General features: G+C 37.3%; 3 protein-coding genes across 3 annotated transcripts; all 3 read left to right on the plus strand.

Moving 5' to 3' along the window:
- Window positions 1–6,840: 6,840 nt before the first annotated feature.
- On the plus strand, window positions 6,841–7,710 carry LOC311284788 (olfactory receptor 13J1-like; the record flags this gene model as incomplete). The annotated part of the gene is made up of 1 exon (XM_084400000.1): window positions 6,841–7,710. One exon carries the CDS (start codon window positions 6,841–6,843, stop codon window positions 7,708–7,710), a length of 870 nt encoding a protein of 289 aa, XP_084256126.1.
- Window positions 7,711–8,428: 718 nt separating this feature from the next.
- Window positions 8,429–9,652, plus strand: LOC311284789 (olfactory receptor 1M1-like; the record flags this gene model as incomplete). Its single annotated transcript, XM_084400001.1, has 2 exons — window positions 8,429–8,434; window positions 8,618–9,652. 2 exons carry the CDS (start codon window positions 8,429–8,431, stop codon window positions 9,650–9,652), a joined length of 1,041 nt encoding a protein of 346 aa, XP_084256127.1.
- Window positions 9,653–13,834: 4,182 nt separating this feature from the next.
- On the plus strand, window positions 13,835–14,747 carry LOC311284791 (olfactory receptor 13C2-like; the record flags this gene model as incomplete). The annotated part of the gene is given in 2 exon segments (XM_084400005.1): window positions 13,835–13,935; window positions 13,937–14,747. Coding segments are annotated over 2 exon segments (912 nt in total).
- Between the last annotated feature and the right edge of the window lie 125 nt (window positions 14,748–14,872).

The raw sequence follows: 14,872 nt of genomic DNA on the forward strand, positions 1-14,872 counted from the left end.
TAATGACACATTAGCAGGTGTTTGTTGCTTTTGCGGGGTGAACTTATTTTCTTGAGAGTGTCCCAATACTATATAATGCAGGCATATGCTTCAGTGAACTTATTCCTTAAATTATTGTACATTAAAATAAAAAACTATTATTCAGCTATATGGCACATGAATCCTTTATCTTCCATGCATTCCCAATGTATAACGCAAAAAAAGACACTGGCATTAATATACAAAAAATGCCATGGTTATTATTTTTGTATAAATACCATTAAATGTGAGAAAGATTCTTAAAGGGTTAGTTCACCCAAAAATCTTCGGTTCATCTTCGGAACACAAATTAAGATATTTTTGATGAATATGTGAATATTTTTTGTGCGTAAACCCCCCAAAAATAACGACTTTATTTAACTATTAATTTTAAAGACACAAATTAATTAAATAAAAAGAATGGTACTGTAAAGTTTACTACTCCCCATGGAGTAGCCACAGTCTTAACATAGTGGTTAAGTTTATGCAACTGGCTAGGTAGTGCTTGTGGAACAGCAAAAATAAATATCTGTTTCCCGATAACCACACGCTTTTAACACGTTATCAGGCATTACCAGAGCAGGATGGGGGCTGTGGCTTCTGGGCTTGAGTTTATGTTTGGGCCCTACATTACAAATGACCTCAACTAAACAAATATACACAAAATTTGAAATACTTCCTAGAACAATTAATATGCAACATCAAAGTTTAGAGGTATTTAAGTCATTATAATACAAAAAATACAGGATGTGCTCGCTCAGTTGAGAAAAGATCAAACCCCTGAAATAACACATTAAAAGCCAGAGATGAACAGTAGTATTTTAAAATGTATTCTACTGTATTACTGTGTCCATAATGTCAGATTCTTAATCTAATCAGAATAAAAAGACACTGTATGGCTATTACAAATGAAATTAAATCAGTATCAATAAAATCCATCTTTGGATTTACACATACTGTTTAATGCAGCTCAGATGGCATGAATCAGTTTACACAGAAAAAAACAAACACATTTTTGATCACCAAAATGACATATTTAAAGCTTTTTCCTTGAAAAAAAATTCTTCATGCCTTAAAATACCTTCAATGTAATTCTACATACACAGTTCCTTTAATATGCAAATTAGCCCCGCCTCCACTCACTCACACCAGCTCAGAGATCCACTTGTTGACGATCACATGTTGACCTGATTGGTTACAAGGTAGTTTGTGACGTCAGAAACATCAGCGATTTCAAAACGCGATTTTGAGACTGTCTTTGGTTCAGTGCAGTTTTAAGGAGAAAATACTCAGCAATGGTGCTGACTAATTTGTACATGCTTTATCTTAAAGCACATTAAAAACACCACATAGACATATAAACAACATTAAAAGCTTGATTTTTACCACAGGGGGATTGTTTATTGATTGATGTTTTATAGGCTACTTTTTAAAATATGAAACTAAAACCACCAGTAGGTGGCTGCAAGTCATAAGACATGCTGGCTTTATTGTCATAAGCCAGGTTTGATCTCTCAGGTTTTGATTTCTCTCGGGCTGAATACGAAATCGCCCCCTATAGCCTACCCTCAAATGGGGCATTATTTGAAGGGGCGGCCATTTGTAGTGGTGTCTGAAACCATAGTGGTAATTATCGAGTGCACTCATTCTATCCCACATTGCACCGCAATAATGTTTGTACCGCCGATGTACACTCAACGGCTGTCGGAATTTGCTCACTCGGTTTCATTCACTCCTTCAAGTGAACTGTATTAGTGGACTAACGTAGGGGATGGTGATTGAGGGTTTAGGGGCCGATTCAGCCTAGGGTATGTTTTATTTCCCTACTCTTCACATGAGCTCATGCTCAGCTGTTTGTGTTTACAATCAACCTGAGCGCTTATTGGTTTACACCTGTTTCTCCTTGCTCTGATTTCTCTACTATTTAGGTCACTGGGGTTTTCTGCTCTGCGCCAGATTATTGCTGGTCGTTGCATGCCAGTGTTTATCTCTCCGTCTCGTTCAGGGGTGTCAAACTCAATTCCTGGAGGACCACTGTCCTGCAGAGTTTAGCTCCAACCAGCTCCAAAAACACCTGCCTGGAAGTTTCTAGTAATCCTGAAGACCTTGATTAGCTGGATCAGGTGTGTTTAATTAGGGTTGAAGCTAAACTCTGCAGGGTTGTGGCCCTCCAGGAACTGAGTTTGACACCCCTGGTCTAGTTAATTGCTCACCTTGTCAAGTTTTGTCCTGTCGTTTTTGTCTTGCCTGTTATCTGCCTAGTTGCCCCTCTGCCTAGTGCAGTCTCCCTCTCTGACTGCTGTCCAGGGGTGCGTCTAACAAAAGCATCGTTAGCCAACTATGTTCTCGGTTATAGCCAACCGCCTCCTTCTTCCCACAACAACGAACTGTTACATTGGTGCCAAAACCCGGGAGTAAGGAGGAACGCGCTGTCAAAGAGCCCTTGCCGCTGTGGGGAATTCGCGGTGCCATCGAGCATGGCTGTGCGGAGTCTGTCGCCATGGACGCTCGAGGCGGTGTGGTGGAGTGAGTTGCCAGGAGGTTGGTCGAGCGGTCGTTTCAACGAACATTCGCAAACAGCATCGCAAAGTTGTGTTTGAAACGACAGCTCTCGACCTGTGGTTAGAAGCATAGTTTCTAGTTTGCATGACATGTGGACTTAATAAATCCTTATCTTGAGCAAAATAAGCAAACTGACATTCAGTACAACCTGTGTCTTTTATTTAGAATACATACAAATGTAATTTACGTCTTTTAGTTTGTCAAGAGATTTAAAGCACCGTTTTTGAAGAGTGCGCATGTGCGAACATGCTTTAGTACGTAAGAACGAGCCTATGATTGAATCTGGAAATAAAGCAAACTAACCTCAGTCCTCAGATGCCGTGTCTGTAATTTATATCAAAACATCTAGCCTTAATTCGATCTCAAACAGTTTCATTAAAATTTCTCCACCATGTGCGTGACGTCATAAACCAATGTGGTTGAATGACCACTTTGCAACAGTATGGTTTCGGGAAACAGTCGTGACCAACAAGTTGATTTCTTCAAGGATGCATCATACTATGGTAGTGAAGCAGCGAGTTACGTCGTTGTACGGGTAACGCACCCCTGTATGGCTGATTCTGCCAGCTGGATTCTACACTCGCCTCTCCCTGTTGTTAGCTTCTGCTGGACCTGCACTCTTGCCTGTTTACTGTTTTAATCTCCTGATGTCTTTATCATTGTGACATTAACCCTCTGGGGTCTGAGAGGTTTTTGGGGTCCTTGAGATGTTCTGACATGCCCTGACATTTGTGCTTTTTTCAGTTGCTTATAAACATATTAATGGCAAAGGTGTAAATTCACTCTATTTAGCACAAACAGGGCTACCATAATATGTGAACAACTTGCATGTACATGTTTGTATTTTTGAGAGAATAATGTTTATGCATGGTTTTTTAAAAAACAAAAAACTAAAGTTTCTGAAATAAGGCCATAAAACACATTCTAAATATATGTAAATAAGACTTTTGACTAATGGATGTCATTGCCTACTGTTTTTTCTTCAGAATTATGTGAAAATCATCCTACCTAATCATTCACATAACACAATACATTGATTTAAATCTTGTAAAACACTTTTTGTTTGGAAAGGCCATATGCGGGTGGGCGTGATTCACACCTGCAGAGTCAATGGGGCCCGCATAATGAGGCTGCATACGTAATGAGCCTTTCATTCAGGTGTGTGACTGAGCCACAAGAATGCAAGGACAATATATAACTGGTTTGTTGTTTTTTCCACAAATTTTGCTTGCAAATTGTACAATATCCAAGGTAAACATTTCTAGTAATTGTGCAGTTAATTGTTCTCATACTGTCAGATTTGGAATATATTCTCTTCCCAAATGTGTCACTAATAAAGCATAATAAAATTATTTAAAGAGAAGGCTTATAATGACCTTTTAAGATTTTGTTTACATCTATCCTTATATAGGCCTATATATATATATATATATATATATATATATTAAGGTTATACAATTACAACAACATTTAAAATTGTAACAGTATTTCCAGTGTAATCTTTCTTTGTATTCGCGATTCATATTAAAACAGTATTTTTGCCAGCTGTAGTAGCTCCACAACAGCGCGCATCTGTGCGTTCATTCATTCCGATTAGAACAAAGCAAACAGAACTGACCTATTCCTCAGCGGGATCCGTTTGCTCCTCGAAATGATACTTCCAGACCTTCTGAGGTACATTTTTGCAGGATTATTATCAAGATAGTATTATTCCTCACAGCATCGTAAAGTACGTACGTCTGAAAGTGAACTCGCGGTGTGTGTTATCCAGCTGATGTGGGCGTTTCACAGGTTTGTATGGATCGGCTTACATTTGCGTTTGAATAGCGCGCGCTCTCCGTGGGCGGAGCACATTATAACGTAATTAGCTGAGATGAGAACGACTGACATCTCTCTCTTTGCATACATATTACATAAACTGTGAATATTTGTTTTTTATAAAAATTACTTCATTTAAAAGGAGAGAATTCAAGCTTCATGTCTGTATGCCTGTATGCCTGTTTGACCAACGCTATCTCACGACCAATTCGTACGAATTCGTACGAATGATAAAAAGTTGGCTAATTCGTACTAATTCGTACGACCTGACTCGTACGAATTTGTACGATTTGTCTAAACCCACGTGATGGGTAGGTTTAGGGGCGGGGTCAGGGGTAGGTCATTCGTATGAATTCATACGAATTGGCCAATTCGTCAAATATGTACGATTTTGCACAAAACGTACTAATTCGTACGAGTCAGGTCGTATGAATTCCTACGAATAAGCCACCTCGTAGAATTTGTACGTTTTCCCGTGAGATCGGGCTCGTTTGACTGAGTATTCGCTGAGTTATGGTTAATTTTCGGACGCGTTTCAGAATGGACTACACTGAAAGAGAGGAGGCAGAACTCGCTTCGTTTTTATTTTTCTTTATTTGGCAAAAAGCACAACACTTTGTTTTTATTGTGAGTATACACAAAAATAATACACATTTAACAGAATCTATTGATGTATGAAACTCCAATGAAAAATCAAAGTCAACAGAGTATTCATGAGTTTCTTTTACACTGCTAAAAAAAAAGCGAGCTGGTATCGCCGGCGATACCGCCGAATGAGTTGAATTCTTCATTCAAACAATTTGTTCAAAATACTAATTTAATTCATTTAGCAAATTACTGTATTTATGAATGGGTAGGCTAATTGAATTATCTTGGATGGGGGTCCCCCTTGGTTGAAATCGTCTTAAGGATAAATACCAGTTTATAACGACAGTGGAAATGCGGCTAATAATTACTGACCGGCATATAACTGAACAAATCAAACGAACGTAAACAGGCTGTGCCCCGAACTGGGCAGGGGCCCATGGACTGCAGCCCAGTCAAACTGTTAAAGTTTATAGAGGTTGTAAAACCTCTCACTGCTTTTCGCCATGTTTACACACAAAACAAAACCATCACTTCTGGTGTTGTGACAAATTGTGACGTATTTTCAGAGTGAAACGGAATACTGAATGAGAAAACGGTGGCTTGTTCAAACTGGCATCATCAGAGAAGGAAGCTCATTCCGGAGGGGAAGTATATTTTCAGATTTTGATTAAAGATTACAAAGACAAAAAAAGTGCACTAAGTTGCACAGATGAACTGTTTACCACAAGACTAATAATGTGCGCTAACAAAGTAAATAGGGTCAATTTTGATTTCATGCTGACTTATTCACTTGCATCATATGGACTCACAGAAATAGATTTTTTATTTGTGTTCATTTTCTTTTCACTGCGCCCAAATAAGAATTAATGCAACTACAAAATGAGATGCAAACTCAATTTGTTTGCAATCACATCATTATCTACATAGCGCAGCTGATTAGTTGCTGTTGCATCAGCAGCCAATGAGATTGCTGCTCAACATTCAAATACTTGGCATTGTTTGCTGTTAGCAGTCTGCAGTACGCTTTCAGAAACCCTCCACTTTCCCCAGCTCCACCTGCATAGATCTTCTACGGGGGTTATTTTGTGTTATATGTGCAGCAGCAGCATGTCTGTGAATGTATTGGCAATAGCAAGTCTCTGTGCTTGCTCTGCAGCAGCAGTGCAGCGTAGCAGATCTATTCCGCCAAGACCAAATACATTAACATTTCCATATCCATTACCATGCTAATCTCTCAGAGAGTTATGACAGAAATATGTGATGTTTGGAGGTTAATGCAATGTTACCTGTTTGCCGCTGGAGGGCACTTGAGGCTGAATGTTAATGCATTGTTACTAGGCCTGTCAAGATCCAAAAAAGACAGAAAATACCTATAAAATGATCATTAAAAAAGTCCAAGTGTCTCCAGGAGTTCCAATTCCAAGACTTCTGAAACCACACAATATCTGCATATTCATTGGTTGTTAAGCAAATATCCTCTTATAGGCTAGTTATACATAATTGTTTACATTTATAGCTCAAAATATGGGCCAAGAAATAATGGCACTACATCCAGGAGAAACAAGGATACATTAACTATCCTTATCATTACTGTCTGTGCTGTGATTTGATTGGCTAGATGACAGCTCTAGAGGTGTGGCATTGCTGGAAACTGTCAGAGTCAGTGATAGGCTGAAGAGGCTGACGCTGCTTTATTCATATATAATAAATCAGGGAAAGTCTGCAGCCTGAGCAAACCTCACTAAGGCCTAACTGTGAAAATATCATATTCATTATTTATTCATTTATTATTATTATTATATAAATTGTAAAATTGCTTTTCTGCCCAGACAGGATGAAAAAAAGCATTTGAACATGATTCAAGAGGTCACTGGAAACAGAAATATTTCCTTCCTGTCTGCTGGATTCTCTGGTATACCTCACATGAGATATTATTGTATATTCCTGTTTATTGCCTACTTTATTTCTTTTCTAGGAAACTCATGCCTCATGTTTGTTATCATTACGGAGAGAAATCTTTACACTCCTAAATATATCGCTGTCTTTAATTTATCACTGACTGACATTTGTGAAAATACAGCTGTTATCCCTCAGCTTCTGGATGCAGTTTTGTTTGGGAATCAGTTGATCCCGTATGGATTGTGCATGTCCAATATGTTATTTGTTTCAGTGCAGTCACTAACTCTCACTGTTCTGTCTTTTGACAGTTTAGTAGCTATTTGTTTACCACTGAGGTATCATATGATTGTGAGCCATAGATCAATGCTTGTTATAATTGGTGCTTTATGGACATTGGCACTGATGCAAACAATAACGGCAGCAGTTTTCATGACTAGACTTTCTTTCTGCAGAACTAGCGTCATAATCCTTCGTTTCTGTGAGCACAGGTCTGTTTTCCCAAGCTGTGTCATCATAAGTGTTTTGTTTCAGGTGATCATCATGTTTCCAGTATTTTGTATGATCTTTTCATATACATGCATAGCTGCTGTGACATTGTTCAGAATCACAACCCCACAAAGAGCCACAAAGACATGTACTGCTCATTTAATATTAGTGGCTGTATTTTATGTGCCCATCTGCCTAAAATATGTCTTTAAGGTCCTTGTAAGCATCAACACTATAATAATTATTCTTTCTCTGACCTCTGCACTTCCTCCAATGCTTAATATCATCTACATATTTATAACAGTTTATGGAATCTGTGAAAAGGCATATCAAAAATAGAATCATGTTTTCATCTAGAATACCAACTGTGTTCCAGTTATAGTAGGCCTATGGAATTCATCTCATCTGTACATTTGTAATACTTATCATTAAAGTACACAGTATATAGTAGGCTATATTACATAATGTTATGTAATTACTAAATGTGAAACAGTGTTTGTTTTGTGTTACCTGAAGCTTAAATTGTAACTGCAGCATCTTTAATCTTGTGCCAGTTTGATTGTCTAAATATAAACAATTGTTCCTCTATTAATCTGTATTGTAATGTTTAGCACTGTGCTGTATTTATTCATAAAAACTGTTTAAGACGGCTGGTCTATAAAGACAACCCTAGTGAAAAATAAATATACTAAAATGTATTTGAAATACTTGCATTTTATGCCAAGTATACTACATTGTGCTTTTGGTATACTAAATTAATGTACATAAAGTCTGCTAAATTGGAACAAGAAATTTTGTACTTAATGTACTTTAGTTATCCAGAAATTGTGCTGAGGTCCAATTAACGATAAACTTAAGTATATTTGATTGTGCTAAAGTGGAACTATTGCAAGTATACTTCAGGTACACTTTAAATATCTTCCATTTAAAGACTGATATTATACAGAGATCATTCTATCCTTACTAGTAGTGATATTAAAAACTATGCATTGTGCAATAAAGAAGTGCTCCAAATAAAGTTTAATTCTAATATTTATATCAGTAAGTCTCAAGCAATATGCCAGTAAATTTGTTAATGGATTTGTAGTATACTTAGTATGAAATAAGTGTATTTTAAATACATTTTGGTATATGTTTTTTTCACAAGGGAAGGGTTATTCCATGAATCGTGGGGCCGAGCAATACTGTCAAATACACTGAAATCATTATTTTGATGTTTTGTTGATGAGTGCATATCTAAAAACAGTTCTTTATCACAGGTAACACAGCATTCCAGACAACAGGCAACTTGACCTCCATTCAGTCAAACTCCTCTGCAAATGTGACCTTTGTTCGTCCTGCAACATTTTTCCTCAACGGCTTTTCTAATGTCCCACATGCAAAATACTACTATGTGTTCTTGTCTTTGGTGTATGTTGTGACTGTTTTAGGGAATTCATTTATCATGTGTATCATTTATTTGGCCCGCAGACTTCACACAGCCAAATACATTGCTGTTTTCCATCTGGCCCTTTCTGATCTGTGTGGAAGCTCGGCTTTGATTCCAAAACTTATTGACACATTTTTATTCGAGCACCAGGAGATTTCATATGAAGCGTGTTTGGCATATATGTTTTTTGTGTATCATTTCATGAGTCTGCAGTCTTTGACACTACTTGTCTTGGCTTATGACAGACTGGTTGCTATTTGTTTTCCTCTACGGTATCATGCTATTGTAACTAAAACAGCCATGTTTCTGATCATAGGGGTTATGTGGACTTTTTCTGTGACTTTGATTGCTTTAATGGTGAGTTTGATAACAAGACTCTCTATTTGTAGTTCAATTGCAGTCAATAGTTATTTTTGTGATCATGGCCCTATCTATAGACTAGCTTGTAATGATAATGTCATAAATATTATAATGGCAAATATTTGCTTTGGTCTTCTGGTATGTATGCCATTGATATTAATAATCATCTCATATTTCCGCATTGCTCTGGCTTTGCTTAAGATTGCTCATGGTGCGGAACGGATTAAAGCCATGAAAACCTGCACCTCACATTTCATGTTAGTGGCAATCTCTTATGTCCCACTTATAGGTACTAATATTGCAGCTTTAACAACATTTATCCATCCAAACGCCCGGATAATAAACAATTCCTTAACTCAGATAATACCACCTATGCTGAATCCCATCATATACACTCTAAAGACAGAGGAGGTCATGCAATCCATAAAACAACTGTACAAACGAAACAAGGTGAACACTACTAGAGAAAGAAAGGTTAAATGCAAAGAGTAATAAATACAGGTTGCTCTTAGTTGATTTTGTTCATTTGCATGAATGAATATGTACTTGTGTGTTGACCATGAATATCTGATATATCGGATATATTGTAAGCTAAGAGCATTCAACAAATATATAATTTACCAGAAGTGACTGAACTGTGTGTAAAAAATAATCTCAGTCTTCTCATATGTGATAAAAATAATTACTCAAAATATTTATGAGGTCAGAATTTAGAATTTGTGTTATAAGCAGGCCAAAAAATGAAAAAAAGAAATAAATGCACTTCATTTTGTTTTGTTGAAAATTATTTAAATGTTTGTTTGTCGTGCAACAAAGTGTTCTATGCCATGCGTGTAGATTTGATTATGGGTATATAAGGATAGTTCACCCAAAAAGAAAAAAATTATTTGCTCATCCTCATGTTGTACCAAAGCCATTTGACTTTCTTTTTTTATTCCTGCAACACAAACGGTCTTATTAGCCATAACAACAGCCCCACAATTAATTTTCAATTAATGGAAAAAAGGTGAATGAAAGTGAATGGGGTTCAACCGAAGAAAGACAGTCATAATTTTCAAATGATATGAAGTTGAGTAAATGATGACAGAATTTTCACTTCACTTGTTTACATGTTGCCATCAGATGCTTCATATAAATTAATGTTTGCAAATTCTTTTTCCTGAAGGCCAATAATTAAATGTAGTCCTATGGAAACCGGCTCAGACAGCAGTATAGTATGTGAAGTAAAATATAAAGGAATTCTCACAGGAGATATTAAAAAGGACAGAGAAAATGAATGAAGCGTTGTCGGTTAATAAAACAAAAAAACAACAACACTGCTCTGATTCTAATCTGCTCTGATTCATAAACAACTGCTGTCCATGGATGATAGATTGAGCTTAATTGTGATTTACTTTGGGAAATTATATGTTTCGCCAATCGAATGATGTGGCAACAGCATTATACATATTTTTTGAATGCATATTTTGTTAATGGTCTGAATGGTGTGATTACAGCCATCAAATTAGTCATAATTTACTCATTTGTCATTTCGAACTGTAAGAATTGATAAATTAGGAGATTCCAGACAGTCTGTTTTGGGGGTGACCAGGCCCTGAGAGGACAAAAGGACCTCTCTGGAGATTAGCATTTGAACTGGCTCTCATGCACCATCGAGACGAAAGTCTCACCTCCGAGTCATCTAATCTACATCTCTTTCCCTCTCCCCTCACCCCCTCTCTCTCATGCTCAGATGATCACCTGAAGATCACCCAAGAAAATGTATAGTTTAATGTGAATGATTATCACAGAGTATTTTCATGTTTGGTATCATTTAAAATGTCACAGTGCGACTGGTACAAATGTCCTATTTCCACAAGTAAAACACAAGGTAATAAGGTTTTTGAAGGTTTATGGATAACTAGCATACAAGGAGGGGTTGGTCTCTCAAGCAAATGGTCACACACCCCCAAGAGGTGCTACAGTGTACCTCTGAATGCAAATTTCTCACATGCTTCCAGGTGAAAGGTTTGTCTATTTAAGGAGGTGCAGCAGGGAGATCGGGGCCTTTTCTGTACTTCAGATCGGTCCGTTAGGCTGGGAGATATAGATCTCTCAGCCTAACGTATTTCTTAATGTTGGGTTTGCATCTTCTCTCTATTCCAGAGCATTTGATGTTTTGTATCGATTATCTTTGAATTGATTATGAAATTGGCATGATACATTTACCTGACATAATAAATTGTTACATTTGATTATTCTAACTGACTTTGATATTATTTTCATTGAAGAGTTAAACGGAATAGTCAAACATTCACTCACTTTTAGTGAGGCAAAGATATTATTAAAACCTTTCATTTATGGAGTCAGATGAATTAACGAGTAAATACATATGATTAATATATTGCATTTAACCAACCAATACTTCGCATGAGTGAGGACAGAGCACGTGAGACCTTCCCTGTGTTATTGGAAAACCTCCATTGGACCAATTTCACGGGCCTTACAGAACCAATAATAACTACAGAAGCTTTGTTACTAGGCCTGTCACGGTTTTCAGGTTCACTGATTCATTTCTCTCTCTCCCTCTCTCTCTCTGTGCTTGTGAATGCTGATTGAGTCGTATCACCTGGTCCTCATTAGCACAACTCTACTGAACCTGTGTCTTTTCTGTTCTGTGTTGTCAGAAGTTTGGTGTTTCTCGTGTGTTGTGTTCCAGCTCGCAGTTGTTCCTCAGTCCTGTTCCAGTGTGGATGATTGCTACTCTTACAAGTTCGGATCGTGTTTTTGGACTGTCTGTTTGCGGCTCTGATTGTTGCCTGGATCCCCTCGACTCTCCTTACCAGTGTTTAACTGGCTTTGCCTGCTGTTCCCATTTGTGTTTGGCTAATAAATTCACCTAACTGCATTGGCAATTGCATCTGTCTCATTCATCCCTGACAAGGCCTGTCAAGATCCAAAAAAGACAGAAAAGAACTATAAAAGTATTATTAAAAAAAGCAAATATCCTTTTATATGCTAGTTATACATCAGTGTTTACATTTATAGCTCAAGATATGGGCCAAGAAATAATGGAAATACATTCAGGAGAAACAAGGACACATTATCATTACTGTCAGTGCTGTGCTTTGATTGGCTAGATGACAGCTCTAGAGGTGTGGCATTGCTGGAAACTGACAGAGTCAGTGATAGGCTGAAGAGACCGGCATATAACTGAACAAATCAAACAAACGTAAACAGGCTGTGCCCCGAACTGGGCAGGGGCCCATGGACTGCAGCCCAGTCAAACTGTTAAAGTTTATAGAGGTTGTAAAACCTCTCACTGCTTTTCGCCATGTTTACACACAAAACAAAACCATCACTTCTGGTGTTGTGACAAATTGTGACGTATTTTCAGAGTGAAACGGAATACTGAATGAGAAAACGGTGGCTTGTTCAAACTGGCATCATCAGAGAAGGAAGCTCATTCCGGAGGGGAAGTATATTTTCAGATTTTGATTAAAGATTACAAAGACAAAAAAAGTGCACTAAGTTGCACAGATGAACTGTTTACCACAAGACTAATAATGTGCGCTAACAAAGTAAATAGGGTCAATTTTGATTTCATGCTGACTTATTCACTTGCATCATATGGACTCACAGAAATAGATTTTTTATTTGTGTTCATCTTCTTTTCACTGCGCCCAAATAAGAATTAATGCAACTACAAGATGCAAAAAAAGAGGTCTTTAACTCAATTTGTTTGCAATCACATCATTATCTACATAGCGCAGCTGATTAGTTGCTGTTGCATCAGCAGCCAATGAGATTGCTGCTCAACATTCAAATACTTGGCATTGTTTGCTGTTAGCAGTCTGCAGTACGCTTTCAGAAACCCTCCACTTTACCAAGCTCCACCTGCATAGATCTTCTACGGGGGTTATTTTGTGTTATATGTGCAGCAGCAGCATGTCTGTGAATGTATTGGCAATAGCAAGTCTCTGTGCTTGCTCTGCAGCAGCAGTGCAGCGTAGCAGATCTATTCCGCCAAGACCAAATACATTAACATTTCCATATCCATTACCATGCTAATCTCTCAGAGAGTTATGACAGAAATATGTGATGTTTGGAGGTTAATGCAATGTTACCTGTTTGCCGCTGGAGGGCACTTGAGGCTGAATGTTAATGCATTGTTACTAGGCCTGTCAAGATCCAAAAAAGACAGAAAATACCTATAAAATGATCATTAAAAAAGTCCAAGTGTCTCCAGGAGTTCCAATTCCAAGACTTCTGAAACCACACAATATCTGCATATTCATTGGTTGTTCAGCAAATATCCTCTTATAGGCTAGTTATACATAATTGTTTACATTTATAGCTCAAAATATGGGCCAAGAAATAATGGCACTACATCCAGGAGAAACAAGGATACATTAACTATCCTAATCATTACTGTCTGTGCTGTGATTTGATTGGCTAGATGACAGCTCTAGAGGTGTGGCATTGCTGGAAACTGTCAGAGTCAGTGATAGGCTGAAGAGACTGACGCTGCTTTATTCATATATAATAAATCAGGGAAAGTCTGCAGCCTGAGCAAACCTCACTAAGGCCTAACTGTGAAAATATCATATTCATTATTTATTCATTTATTATTATTATTATATAAATTGTAAAATTGCTTTTCTGCCCAGACAGGATGAAAAAAAGCATTTGAACATGATTCAAGAGGTCACTGGAAACAGAAATATTTCCTTCCTGTCTGCTGGATTCTCTGGTATACCTCACATGAGATATTATTGTATATTCCTGTTTATTGCCTATTTCTTTTCTAGGAAACTCCTGCCTCATGTTTGTTATAATTACGGAGAGAAATCTTCACACTCCTAAATATATCGCTGTCTTTAATTTATCACTGACTGACATTTGTGAAAATACAGCTGTTATCCCTCAGCTTCTGGATGCAGTTTTGTTTGGGAATCAGTTGATCCCGTATGGATTGTGCATGTCCAATATGTTATTTGTTTCAGTGCAGTCACTAACTCTCACTGTTCTGTCTTTTGACAGTTTAGTAGCTATTTGTTTACCACTGAGGTATCATATGATTGTGAGCCATAGATCAATGCTTGTTATAATTGGTGCTTTATGGACATTGGCACTGATGCAAACAATAACGGCAGCAGTTTTCATGACTAGACTTTCTTTCTGCAGAACTAGCGTCACAATCCTTCATTTCTGTGATCACAGGTCTGTTTTCCCAAGCTGTGTCATCATAAGTGTTTTGTTTCAGGTGATCATCATGTTTCCAGTATTTTGTATGATCTTTTCATATACATGCATAGCTGCTGTGACATTGTTCAGAATCACAACCCCACAAAGAGCCACAAAGACATGTACTGCTCATTTAATATTAGTGGCTGTATTTTATGTGCCCATCTGCCTAAAATATGTCTTTAAGGTCCTTGTAAGCATCAACACTACAATAATTATTCTTTCTCTGTCCTCTGCACTTCCTCCAATGCTTAATATAATCTACACATTTATAACAAAGGAGTTTATGGAATCTGTGAAAAGGCATATCAAAAATAGAATCATGTTTTCATCTAGAATACCAACTGTGTTCCAGTTATAGTAGGCCTATGGAATTCATCTCATCTGTACATTTGTAATACTTATCATTAAAGTACACAGTATATAGTAGACTATATTACATAATGTTATGGAATTACTAAATGTGAAACAGTGTTTGTTTTGTGT

Source organism: Rutilus rutilus, assembly GCF_951802725.1.
Source record: "Rutilus rutilus genome assembly, chromosome: 25".
NCBI classification, from domain to species: Eukaryota; Metazoa; Chordata; class Actinopteri; order Cypriniformes; family Leuciscidae; genus Rutilus; species Rutilus rutilus.